Here is a 13,651-nt window from a genome sequence, read left to right as displayed (position 1 = left end):
GTGCCTGGTTTTCTCCAGACATAGCGCTTTGCATTCAGGCCAAAGAGTTACATTTTTGTCTCCTTCAGACCACAGAATCTTTTGCCTTATGATCTCAGAGTTTATCAAGTGCCTTTTTGCAAACTCCAGGTGTGCTGTCATGTGACTTTTTCTTAGGAATGGCTTCCGTCTGGCCATTCTCCCATAAAGCCCAGATTAGTGAAGTGCTGTAGAGACTGCTGTCCTTCTGGCAGGTTCTCCCATCTCAACCAAGGAACTCTGTAGGTCCTTCTTGCCCCGTTGCTCAGTTTGGTCAGATGGCCGGCTCTATGCAGAGTCTGGGTAGTTCCATAATTTTTTTGCTGATTTTGTACACCTGTCAGTGTTTGGCTGAAATGGCCGAATGCACTAATTTGAAGTGGTGTCCACATACTTTTTCAGCCACACCCGTTGCTGACAGATGTATAAAATTGAGCACACAGCCATACAGTCTCCATAGACAAACATTGGCAGTAGAATGACTTTACTGAAGAGCCCAGTGACTTTCAACGTGGCACCGTCATAGGATGCCACCTTTCCAACAAGTCAGTTTGTCAAATTCCTGCCTTGCTAGAGCTGCCCCGGTCAACTGTAAGTGCTGTTGTTGTGAAGTGGAAACGTCTAGGAGTAACAACGGTTCAGCCGCGAAGTGGTAGGCCATACAAGCTTACAGAACGGGACCGGCGAGTGCTGAAGCGTGTAGCAGCATGATTCTGCCACCACCACCATGCTTCTCCGTAGGGATGGTGCCAGGTTTCCTCCAGACATGACACTTGGTATTCAACCCAAAGAGTTAATTTTTGGTTTCATCAGACCAGAGAATCTTGTTTCTCATGGTCGGAGAGTCTTTAGGTGCCTTTTGGCAAAATCCAAGCGGGCTGTCATGTGCCTTTTACTGAGAGGCTTCTGTCTGGCCACTCTACCATAAAGGCCTGATTGGTGGAGTGCTGCAGAGATGGTTGTTGGTTTTTGCTCTGTCACCTGTGGGACCTTATATAGACAGGTGCCTTTCCAAGTCATGTCCAATCATTTGAATTTACCACAGGTGGACTCCAATTAATTTGCAGAAACATCTCAAGGATGATCAATGGAAACCAGGATGCATCTGAGCTCAGTTTCGAGTCTCATAGCAAATGGTCTGAATACTAATGTAAAAAAGGTATTTCTACAAACATGTTTTTGCTTTGTCATTATGGGGTATTGTGTGTAGATTGCTGAGGATTATAATTTTTAAAAATCCATTTTAGACTAAGGTAATTGTAAATTGATTGCATACTTTCCGAAGGCACTGTACATGTGCAGTCAAAACCATTTCCCCCTGTTCACATCAGTCTTACTAAAGGAGGTTGACTCAAAACAATTCTCCTTCTGTCTTCACAGATTTTGCAGTGTCCAGGGTAAGTTCAATTGTTATTATGGCTTTTTTAGTGCCTTGTTGTGTGTTGTGGTTGTAATGTATCTGTGTTGTGTGCTTGTGCGCCGGCGTGTGTGTGATGTGTACTAGTGATGAGCAGGTTGACTCATAACCCGCAGTCCTCTCGGTTATATCCGCGGGGAGGCCAGGTTTAGGGTCATATTGTGTGGGTGGGTGGGTGGGTGGGTGGCGGGCGGGTTTGATAAATAGAAAACAATATGTAAAGAAAATGCATGCATTTATATCATAAGGCTACTTTGAGGTTTTTATTTCATTATTGTTGGCTAACTGGCATTAGTCCGTAACACTAATAGACTGACAAGAATAGACTGACGAGTTTCAGAAGAAAGTTCTTTGTTTCTGGCCATTTTGAGCCTGTAATCGAACCAACAAATGCTTATACTCCAGATACTCAACTAGTCTACAGAAGACCAGTTTTATTGCTTCTTTAATCAGAACAACAGTTTTCAGCTGTGCTAACATAATTGCAAAATGGTTTTCTAATGATCAATTAGCCTTTTAAAATGATAAACTTGGATTAGCCAACACAACGTGCCATTGGAACACAGGACTGATGGTTGCTGATAATGGGCAACCACTCCACAAATGTCTTGTTAACAAACTATAGTTCTGGCAAGTCGGTTAGGACATCTACTTTGTGCATGACACAAGTAATTTTTCCAACAATTGTTTACAGACAGATTATTTCACTTAAAATTCACTGTATCACAATTCCAGTGGGTCAGAAGTTTACATACACTAAATTGACTGTGCCTTTAAACAGCTTGGAAAATTCCAGAAAATGATGTCATGGCTTTAGAAGCTTCTGACAGGCTAATTGACATAATTTGAGTAAATTGGAGGTGTACCTATGGATGCATTTCCATGCCACCTTCAAAGTCAGTGCTTGACATCATGGAAAAATCTAAATAAATCAGCCAAGACCTCAGAAAAAAAATTGTAGACCTCCACAAGTCTGGTTCATCCTTGGGAGCAATTTCCAAATGCCTAAAGGTACCACATTCATCTGTACAAACAATAGTACGCAAGTATAAACACCATGAGACCCCGCAGCCGTCATACCGCTCAGGAAGGAGACACGTTCTGTCTCCTAGAGATTAACATACTTTGGTGTGAAAAGTGCAAATCAATCCCCAGAACAACTGCAAAGGACCTTGTGAAGATGCTGGAGGAAACAGGTACAAAAGTATCTATATCAACAGTAAAACGAGTCCTATATCGACATAACCTAAAAGGCCGCTCAGCAAGGAAGAAGCCACTGCTCCAAATCCGCCATAAAAAAAGCCAGACTACATTTTTACATTTTAGCAGAAGCTCTTATCCAGAGCGACTTACAGTAGTGAATGCATACATTTCATAATTTATTTTTCTCCGTACTGGTCCCCCGTGGGAATCAAACCCACAACCCTGGCGTTGCAAACACCATGCTCTACCAACTGAGCCACACGGGACCACAGTTTGCAACTGCACATGGGGACAAAGATCGTACTTTTTGGAGAAATGTCCTCTGGTCTGATGAAACAAAAATAGAACTGTTTGGCCATAATGACCATCTTTATGTTTGGAGGAAAAAGGAGGAGGCTTGCAAGCCGAAGAATACCATCCCAACCGTGAAGCACGGGGGTGGCAGCATCATGTTGTGGGGATGCTTTGCTGCAGGATGGACTGGTGCACTTCACAAAATAGATATATTGAAGCAACATCTCAAGACATCAGTCAGGAAGTTAAAGCTTGGTCGCAAATGTGTCTTCCAAATGGACAATGACCCCAAGCATACTTCCAAAGTTGTGGCAAAATGGCTTAAGGACAACAAATTCAAGGTATTGGAGTGGCCATCACAAAGCCCTGACCTCAAGCCTATAGAACATTTGTGAAAAAACTGAAAAAAGCTTGTGCGAGCAAGGAGGCCTACAAACCTGACTCCGTTACCCCAGCTCTGTCATGGGGGAATGGGCCAAAATTCACCCAACTTATTGTGGAAGCTTGTGGAAGGCTACCCGAAACATTTGACCCAAGTTAAACAATTTAAAGGCAATGCTACCAAATACTAATTGAGTGAATGTAAACTTCTGACCCACTGGGAATGTGATGAAATAAATATATTCTGTAATAAATCATTCTCTCTGCTATTATTCTGTCATTTGACATTCTTAAAATAAAGTGGTGATCCTAACTGACCTAAGACAGGGAATTTTTACTAGGATTAAATGTCAGGAATTGTGAAAAACAGAATTTAAATGTATTTGGCTAAGGTGTATGTAAACTTCTGACTTCAACTGTATAATGTCAGAAGAGAAGCTGCATGTATCTAGTTATAGACAAGTTGACCTGAAAATAGCTGACCAAAGTGTCGGAAATTATAAGCAGAAACATATCTAAATCAGGCAACAACAAAAAAATCCTGTACCCCCTGTCAAACTATTGTTCTGCCGTCTCTGACTGTATCCTACAGCGCATTGTCTCAGATTTTCCCTTCATCACATATAAAGTGGTTGCGGATAGGTTATTAGCAATTGCAGGCGGGTGCAAGTGAACAAAAAGCTGATCCGCGCACCACTAGTTTGTACCAGTGGAGGCTGGTGGGAGGAGCTATAGGACGACTCGTTGTAATGTATGGAAGGGAGTCAAACATGTGGTTTCCATATGCTTGATGTGTTTGATATCGTTCCATTGATTCCATTCCAGCCATTGCAATGTTCCTCCCATCAGCCTCTGGTGTTTACAGTGACCTCTGCTGTCCAGGTGGGTTAGCGAGTAGAGTAGAACCACCCCCCCACCCCCCCCGCTTCAGCCTGGGTGCGTGTGTTACTGCCTCTGCTAACGCAACCTGGTGTTATGTCGGTTGTCTTACCCTTCAGCGTTCCACTCGTTCCTGTGAGATGGTCACATGCGCATGCCTCGCTAAGTGATATTCCGCAGTGATTTCAATCCTCTCTCATCCCCGCTGGAGGGGACAGGGGAGTGGAGAGAGGGGGGAAGGCAGGGGGGAGGGAAGAGAGGTTCGTGGAAACAAAGGTGGTAGCATGTTGTATTAAAATATCCTGGGGCAGAATGCACTCCCACAGGAGCGAGGCATACCGCGAGTGGAGAGGAGCCGTCAAGTCGAGTAACTCATATCACTGAGCCTCTGTCTGCAGGAGAAGCTACAGGACCTGGGGCTAGTGTGTAGCCACTCTGATTCATATCTGGGAAGAAAGAGAGAAAGAGAGGGAGAGAAAGGGAGCAGAGGAAAATGCTAGCCTAATTACGAGTGGAGCGGTCTTTAAAAAAAAAAAAATTGTTCTCACAAACACAAATATGACGTGAGCTGTGAGCACCAGCACTGTGGCCCATGAAAAATGAATTGTTAAAAGTACTAGTAGTGACGCTTAAGGAGAGAAACATGTCCACCTCTTTGTATTCCACAGAAAAGAAGCCGCAGCGATAACTTTTAATGTACTGGGGGGAAAAAAATTCTGCTTATGTCTTAAATGTCTCGCAATGAAAAGGAATCGTACCTTGAATATGTGAATATTTAATGTCAGGGGTATTTTAAGAACCGTTTTCAGCATTTTAAGTGTCTGTTCACTTGTTCTGGAAAAAGGCTCATTCTTGGTTAAGGAGGAGGAGGAGGAGGAGGAGGAGGGAAGGTTATCATTGTTCAAGGAGAGATAATAACCTCAAAGTAGAGTTGTCTATTAGAGGAGTGCAGAAATGAACTCCTTGTCCACAGTAGATTGAGTGTCTACCTTGAAAACGATGATTTATAGCTTCAATCAATAGAAATGGTCCAAATTGAACCCTGAGGCCTTTTTATTTGCACACAGAAGGAGACCACTGTGCTCGTCAGGTGGCGAAAGTAATGACAGAGTCAGCAGAAACAATATGGATAGAGCCGGAGGGCTGGTATTTAATATACAGTAGTAAGCTGATGACACTGCTCTACAAAGACACTTCGGAGGTCATTTTTAATGCAATATCCAGAATTTTGGTCACTAGTACGGTATCCATATTAAGAAGTCGTGAGTTTTGTCTGAGAACTGATGACTTCCCAATATGGATGCCGGACAGCACACCACTATAGGTTAATTTTCACTCTGGCTGCAGTAAAAAAAAAATCGAAATGATCATTTCGAGGCTATAGAGGTAGGCTCAGTTTTCCCAATGAATCATCCAATAAAATCTAAATAAGGTCAATTAGGCACTGGTTGGCTATGTTTCTGCATTTTTATTAGATTCTGAACCTCTTCGCTATAATAATTTACTAAAAATATGTACATTTTCTTTGTTTATTTAGTGCTATAAATGCTAGTGATGTGACATAAGTAATTGGGTGTGGTAGACAATAGCAGTACCTATTGTTGTCATGACGATGCACAGGGATAACGCTACCTTCCTCCCCTCCAGCATCTCCACCTTGGCTCCACCCTCAGGATGGACGGAGTAAGACCAATCAGCTTCTCCCATTCAATCATGGGGGAATATGACCTTGTCAATCAACCAATGTGCATGTGACTTACCCTAGCATTCACTTGGAACCTGTTTGTAGCTGTTTTGGATGTCTTGATGTGACTGCTTCTGTTTGTAATAAGTAGTACTGGTGTTTTGTGCACTCCTTCCCTCAACCTCTCCTCATATTTCCTGTGCGTGATGCTCCCATATTAAAGGCATCAATTAGCTTGTCAAAAATAAGTCAGCAAAATAGACATCTAGATATCACTATGTTCATATTCTCTTCTTGATAGAGACAGGTGATGACCACATCAGACATCTTGACATTGTTCTCTAGATATTTTCTCTAACCTGCTACAGACAAGTTGATACTTTTCTCAGTGAATCAGCATTTTTGATAATACAATAATTAATCAATATAGTTTTGCACAGAGCACAGGTCAGACACCAACTCAAAACAAAATGGCCGACATGTCCCAAACTATTGTAATTAATGAGCTCATAAAGCCTGTCTTTGGAAGGCACTTAGATCTCCCCATAAATCGGGGGGAAGAACTCATGCTCCTGGCAAGCAGACCAACCTATGTGAAGGGGGGGGGTTGAGGTGTAGTGTTCCAGGTGGAGCCTTAGCACTCCATGGTATGTTTCCAAAGTGGGGGAGGAATGCGATGACTTAATTCAGTCTGCGCCGAAGACGTCCTGGCCCCCAGCCAAATGTGACACCTGCTTGGGTGGCGAAGGTAGAGCGGGGCTCTTAAACAGATTAATAACACTGTAATCCCTTTTCTCCTCCATCTACCTATTCATCCACAGCCCCCGCCCCTGATTGATTCACTTTTGGCGTAATCCGATTTTCATTAAATTGGCTTGCGTGGAGGATGAGTCATCCTGGCAAAGTGCTACAGCTATTATTATCCTCGCCAGGCACGCTGAGTTGCAAACAGCAAGTTAATGTAGTCTCAGGTCCAAGTGGACTAACGATGTGGGGTTAGAGCAGGATGTGACACGCTATGTGGTTTGACTCGTTACTTTGAAAGTCCTCGTTAGGCAACGTAGCCGTTTTGTACGGAACGTTAATGGCCGTTGTGCTTGAAAACGTCAGCTGGATTTCTGTGTATTCTGCAAAGCGTCAAGGACAAAACAAGTCAAGCACATGCACATTTTGTTTATACAAACACTATTTTTAAAACCAGGCAAAAAGACAATAATAACATGTAAACAAGGAGAGCAGCTGTACGTTCTGAGGCACATCCAAGTTTTATGTGCTGTAGCGCAGTTACTATGGTTATCACTGTCGCAATGCTGAGTCCAATATAAATATATATTCAAACATAATGAAAAGTTATCTACAAGATGATCCCATACAAAAACATAATGAAATGTTGTTTTTAGGGATTTGGTCTGAAATGTCAGAGAAAATGTAATCTGTGACCTTTAAACAGTATTGCGTTTGTATGCTTTTTTGTTTCTTTCATATTCCACACCTCGGTTACTGACAGTGACTCATGTTTCATGCCCCTTGTGCTGCTCCTTTCTCATCCACAATGACATACCATATCGGTTGGATAAAATGAAAATGATTTCACAGGATTATACAAAATTATGATAATAGCCACTAGAGGAATCAAGTAATTTGTTTTCTGTTAAAGCAGGAATCCGCTACTCGTGGCCACCCCCCTGCTTTGGTTGTGTGCTCGGTTATTAGTGTTACTGTCCGCCCCAGCACCTTTGTTATTGCTTGTTTCACCATAGTGCTGGGATGGACAGTAATACTAATAACTGAGCACACAACACAAGCAGGGGGGGTGGCCGGTGGGGCGGTAGTGGATTCCTGAAACAAGAGTAAAATTGGGCATGAATGATCCAAAACCCATTATGTGAACCTTTGTGTCACTCCCCTTATTCCAGACCAGATCCTTCCTTGTACTTCTCCCATTCTCTCTTTTCCCCATGTGTTGCCTTACTTCTCCCATTCTCTCTTTTCCCCATGTGTTGCCTTACTTCTCCCATTCTCTCTTTCACCTCTTCTCTCTCTCTTTTCCCCATGTGTTGCCTTACTTCTCCCATTCTCTCTTTTCCCCATGTGTTGCCTTACTTCTCCCATTCTCTCTTTTCCCCATGTGTTGCCTTACTTCTCCCATTCTCTCTTTTCCCCATGTGTTGCCTTACTTCTCCCATTCTCTCTTTTCCCCATGTGTTGCCTTACTTCTCCCATTCTCTCTTTTCCCCATGTGTTGCCTTACTTTCTGGAGTCCCTCTAACCTTTTTATCTTTTCTTTTTTTTTCACAGATTGAAATCCGGGAGACCAAGGATCCACGATACGGAGTCCAACGGTTCCACTGAGCGCACTCCCCCCAACAGTTTCAGACCCTCCTCTTCATCTCCTCTGCTCATTCGCCCCCAAAGACCATAGCTCTTCAGGTCTAACCACTGGTCTCAAAGTGGAGCTGTTTGTAAAATAGAACTGAAATGGAAGATATTCAAAAAGAGAAACTATTTGAAGAGAAATATGATAAAAAAGGAATTATATGATCAGCTTTATAAAACTCTGGGAAAAAAATTAATGATATACAGTATTAATTAATTATCACATAATATTACTATAACAAAGTAATGAAGTTAATGATAATGATGATGCTTGCGGCAGGCATATTCTATGAAAATCTACATATTTTTATTCAGAATGGAAAATGAGTCATTTCCAGCTTTAAAAATAACCATTTAAGAAGTGCATTTGTACAAGTGGGTGCTACTTCTGAGATATCTAATAAAAGAAGACAAAAAAGGAAGAAAAAAAACACAAACAAGAATTTTGTACAGCGACAGTAATTTTGAAGACCATCTTTTTTTCTGACAAATTTTCAACTTCCCCTTTTTGTACATGAGGTCTGGTCCCAGGAAATACAAAAGAAAAAGAAGACAAGTGTAAATAAGGTGTTTCTATGGAAACATGGTAAAAATAGCATTTATTACCCCATAATTATCATCCCTTAAAACCCTTCAGAATAGCAACCCCTTTCTGATCATTGTCTTGGAAAAGGAAGTGTGGATTATCTGCACCATTTCTTCTCTTCTACCCGTGTAATTTGATCTACCAACATCCTTGAACCAGAAAAGCCAACAGGAGCAAAGACAGTGGTAATGATGGACCGAATTAATTGACAGGCATTGAAAAGAAAAGACTTCACTGCTGTCAATTCCTTCAATCTACAGAATTTCAATCACAATCCTGCATCTAACTCACACTCTTAGGAAAAAAAGGGTTCTGATAGATCACTTGCTTCATATATGGAACCTCTAAAAGTTCTATATGGAACCCTTTTATAGGGTTCTTTGATCAGAACCCCAAGGGTTCTTTTTCACTGAAACAAAATTGGTTCCATATAGAACCCTGTATGGTGCCATTTATGAATTATGGCTAATACTAATAAATTGTCATATTTTTAGATAACAATATAATTTAATAAACAATAAATAATGGAGAAAAGAATACCAGTATAGTTTTGAGATTTTACTGTCATTATATACAAACATAGTTTGGAAATATGCACTGGTGGCCAAGGAGGCATCTGTTTGTTTGAATGATGGGCCACGTCAATATTGGTACCAACTCAAGCTGACTTCTCTATGGAACAGTACAGTAAGGGTTGTTTCCTAGGCTGGTTCCTGAAAATAAGAAAAAAAGGACCAAAAACATGAACTCATCTTCAGAAATAAGCATGAGTTGATCTGCCAAAATGAAGACAACATTGTAGAAGAACAACTTACATAGAGTTGTTGTCAGCAGCAGCCGAAAGAGATCCTCTGCCTCTGATAGTTGAGTTACTGCCAGACTGAGTAAAACAGATAGTGTGTTAAAAGTCATGTAATGATTAACTAGGCTATTGAATCACCAAGACTTAGAAATAATGAGGAATAATTTAGATGCATACCTCCTCTCAGTCAGCCCACTGCCCATCACATGCATTATACAGAGGTCAGCAACAGTCTTCTAATGGCTTCATGAAACATAGTCCCCTCGTCTGACTCAACAGTGAAATACTGAAATAAAAGTAACAATTATCTAATAGCCAATGTCAGGCTGGGTCTGTAGCTCTATTTGGCATATTCAATAATAAAAAGTAATTTTTTTTTGTAAGAGTTACTAATAACTGAGCTAATTAGCTTGTAAAGTGTCTAATTAAACTAGGCTAATTTCTTGTCTAGCTAGCTAGATAACAAATGGTGCTCAAATTCTAATACAACTTTATCTATCTAGCATAGCTAGTTTATCATATGACTGGTGTCATATTTGAATGAAATAATAAACTTGACTTACCTTAATAAATGGAAAAATAACATGCTTATTGGTAGGCTATTTGCACGTTTAACCACTGTCATACTGGAATGGCAGTTGGTTTTTGAATCAGAATGGCAGTTCAAATTTGAATAGACCAAAAGGTTCTACATAGAACCCCTTTTTTTATCTAAGAGTGTATGGTTTTATTAAAACACTATTTATTCTTGCGTTTAGCTAGCATTTAGTTTGAAACAGATTTGTATGAACCTTGCTGTTTGCCACTCCGACCTAATGTTGCAAAACGCGAATTCAATCTCCCCCCGCCATAGAGTGTTTAAAAATGTCAGACGTCAGCTAGCCATTTCTGACCAGGCGAAGGATCTCCCCCAAAATGTGTTGGTGTTAAGTCCTTGGTCTTGACTTGCAAAATAATTTAATTTCTGAGTGCTTTTATATTCCTGAATGATCATTCATATAAAATGGTGAACTTCAGTCCCAAACCAGAGAATGAGGAAAACCCTAGTGAAAGTTAAACAACAAGTAAGACAACATGTCTAGCAGTGGTAGCAAAACATTAGCTGAACATTTATGTTGCTGTATAAAAGAAAAATGAGTCTATCGCAACATAATGGTACAAGCAAAATAGCCTCTGTTTTTCATACGGTCATCTTAATATCATTGTGAAAGCAGCCCAGAGTACCATAAAACTTAAATTAAATACAGTCTCAAATAGCCGCCTGTCCTTTTTAATAACTGCGCAGAGGAACACATTTAAGCAAATAAACACCTGTTTCAAATATACCCCGGGTCTAAATTAATTGTTTACAATGTTACCATGAATTGTTTACAAGGCTTAATGTTTGATTTATTACATTGAATAATTCGGTAATGACTAAAAATAAATTATGGCAATCAGTTATCGCCAGTAAGAGAAACTGCAAGCCTTTGGCTGCTAAAAGCTGAGAACTGCTAGCTAACTGGCAAACAAAAAAACAGTCAACACTTCGGGAGTAAAGACCCCTAGAAATCAGCCAATCGCCCTCTAGTTGCGAAAGTAAGAACTGTGAAGTCATTGTGAAGAATAATTTTTCTGTCAAGGAATTGAAAAATAATAATTGTTCATGATTTAGATTTTTTTTTACATTAAATACTGTAACAGCAGAGAATAAAACAATTAATACAAGTCCAATGACGGTAGTGACTGCCCATTACTGTGTATCACTTACTAACCATCATTTATTCACATTACTTTAATAAAAATATTCCAGTTGCTGTGTATATTAGTTGTTTTAGGCCTATTTGACAACTTTATTTAATTCCAAGTCATCATCTCATCTCTATAGAACTGCTGCCTATGCTGTCTGACAAAATCACTATTTTGGTAGTTTCTTCCTTTAGATCACACCACACAGACCAGACAAGTAGGCATACAATGGATTATGGTCATTGTAGTTCATTACCACGTTTTCTGCACTAAACTATGTTGAATATTGGCCTGTTGGAAACTACAACTCCCTACTACACCACGCAGTTTGCGCTTGATCTGATTTATCTCTAGCGACTAAATAGAATTCTAATAATTTAACCGACGTTGGTCAATTAGATTTTGGTTAATCTTTCAACGCTATATGTTAGACCCTGACACCTTAGATGCCCAGAGATTTTCTCCTACACTTTTCACAGATCTTCTTACTGTAAGGCTTAGCTGCAGGTGAAATTACATACATAGAATTGTATGTCGTCCCTGCCCTCGAATCTTAATTCTGCACCAACATCGCACACTGTGGTTGATCGATTCAATATCTAACCAACGGGAGCTCACCATTTTAGGATCACAGATCCCATTTTTGGATCTCAGATTAAATAAATACAGGACATCCCATGGTTGTTCTCCAACGGTGAGTAGACAAAGTGTCCCGACATGTCTTGGGTCAATAGAACTGGTGTCATCTTGAGGTCAGTGAGGTTGACCTCTTGTGCTGCAACACCATCGTAATGTCTTGCCTGGCTAGACTAATGGGATGTTGGATGTGGAGCAAAGGTAATCAAAGCGGTCTCTTTAGGTGGTGGACAGATTCCTCCGTGGTGCTTTTCCAACCCAGCAATGTCCCCATACCTTAAATCCCCCATACTTGAACTTTGAACCTCCAATATAGATGAGGAAATAGAAGTGCGCCTCTTTTGAGATGTAGCAAATAACAAAGGAGAATGAGCTTACGAAGAACAACAAAGGGAGAGGAGGTGGAACCCAGCAAAATGTCGGCAAAGCCTGACAATCAAACACAGTCGACGTCCTACTGTAGACATCAGGCAGAGACCCGTACTCTTTCTTTGCCCCTCTCCTTAACCCAACACCCCTTTCTCTGGCTCCCGTGGATCAGCCGTTCTAAAATGAGGACTTGTAAATGCAAAAATATGTTTCCTTGGTAGTATTTGAATGAATATCATCAGTGTTTTTTTTCTCCCTGGCCATTGCCAGACCCATCGTTTCCGTTTAGCGGAACTCTTTTAAAGGAAAGTGTGTCCTCCTCAGGCCTTTTATCCACCTGAGGGACATGGAGACTAAATACTGGTGTAACAACTGACCACAGAGGGATATGAATGGGGATATGAAAAGATAGAAAAATATATATATAATTTGGTGTACTTAGTATCACTTTCCTTTCACTTGTTTTCTACATGTCTGTTCTCTTTTCTGGTTATGTTTATAAAGACAATATGACGGGGGGGGTTGAATACTTGGACCCTTACAAATATTTGGAGAGTTTTATATTTTGCAGAGCGTCCAGTGTTTTGTACGGTAGGGGTGCCCTCACTGGGCTGTTTTGTTTTGAACAGTGCCATGTGGCTCGTCTTTCATTAGGAGTTTCACTGGGCTAGTCTCTTGTAAACCACTCTTGCGCCCCATTGGCCTGACAGCAGCAATGACAACATCCTGATGGTTTCCTCAGGACAGACCTTCCAAAGGGTCACTTTAGTCCATATATTGCACTACTTCTGTCACCCTATTCCCTATGTAGTCCACTACTTTTAAACAGAAACCCTTCTTTTGACTTGGACTCCGGTCAAATTTAGTTGAGTACATAGGGAATAGGGTGCCAAAAGTAGTGCAATACAGTATATAGGGAATAGGATGGCATTTCAGATGCACCCTTTGTATAGCCTTTTCAAAACAGATTTCTACTCTCATCCCAGCCTGAAATGAAATGTGTATGTAACAACAGAGGAACTTCTGTCTTCTCCATCTTGCAAACAGCCAAGTATATTGACATTTATTGGGATGGTTCTAATGGGAGACTATTTCATTTTTGTATTATCCCTCTTGTTTTACTGTGACTTATATCACATATCTCTGAACCTCTTTATTATAAAACTTTTTTTTTTTTTACAAATCTCTGTATTGGCTACAATGAAACCTGTCAGCAAATTGCCATATCAATTCTTTAACTTGACAATATGATATCTGGTATGATAACTGACACATACA

The 13,651-nt window shown here is 40.6% G+C and overlaps 1 protein-coding gene across 3 annotated transcripts in view; it reads left to right on the top strand.

Annotated features, from left to right (window-relative positions):
* Positions 1 to 11,353, top strand: part of lhfpl4a (LHFPL tetraspan subfamily member 4a) — a 59,227-nt gene extending 47,874 nt beyond the window's left edge. The window contains exons 3-5 of one of the 3 annotated variants that reach the window (XM_014132151.2): positions 1,399 to 1,415; positions 5,840 to 5,875; positions 8,175 to 11,353. In XM_014132151.2, the coding sequence (XP_013987626.1) occupies positions 1,399 to 1,415; positions 5,840 to 5,875; positions 8,175 to 8,228 (107 nt within the window). In that variant the 3' untranslated portion in view covers positions 8,229 to 11,353. The remainder of the gene's footprint in view (positions 1 to 1,398; positions 1,416 to 5,839; positions 5,876 to 8,174) is intronic. The other 2 variants (XM_014132152.2, XM_014132153.2) reach the window with 2 other exon arrangements.
* Positions 11,354 to 13,651: the final 2,298 nt, after the last annotated feature.

Source organism: Salmo salar, chromosome ssa12 (genome assembly GCF_905237065.1).
Source record: "Salmo salar chromosome ssa12, Ssal_v3.1, whole genome shotgun sequence".
NCBI lineage: Eukaryota > Metazoa > Chordata > Actinopteri > Salmoniformes > Salmonidae > Salmo > Salmo salar.
Note: the sequence above shows the minus strand (reverse complement) of the source record. Positions and strands in the feature narration are given on the sequence as shown.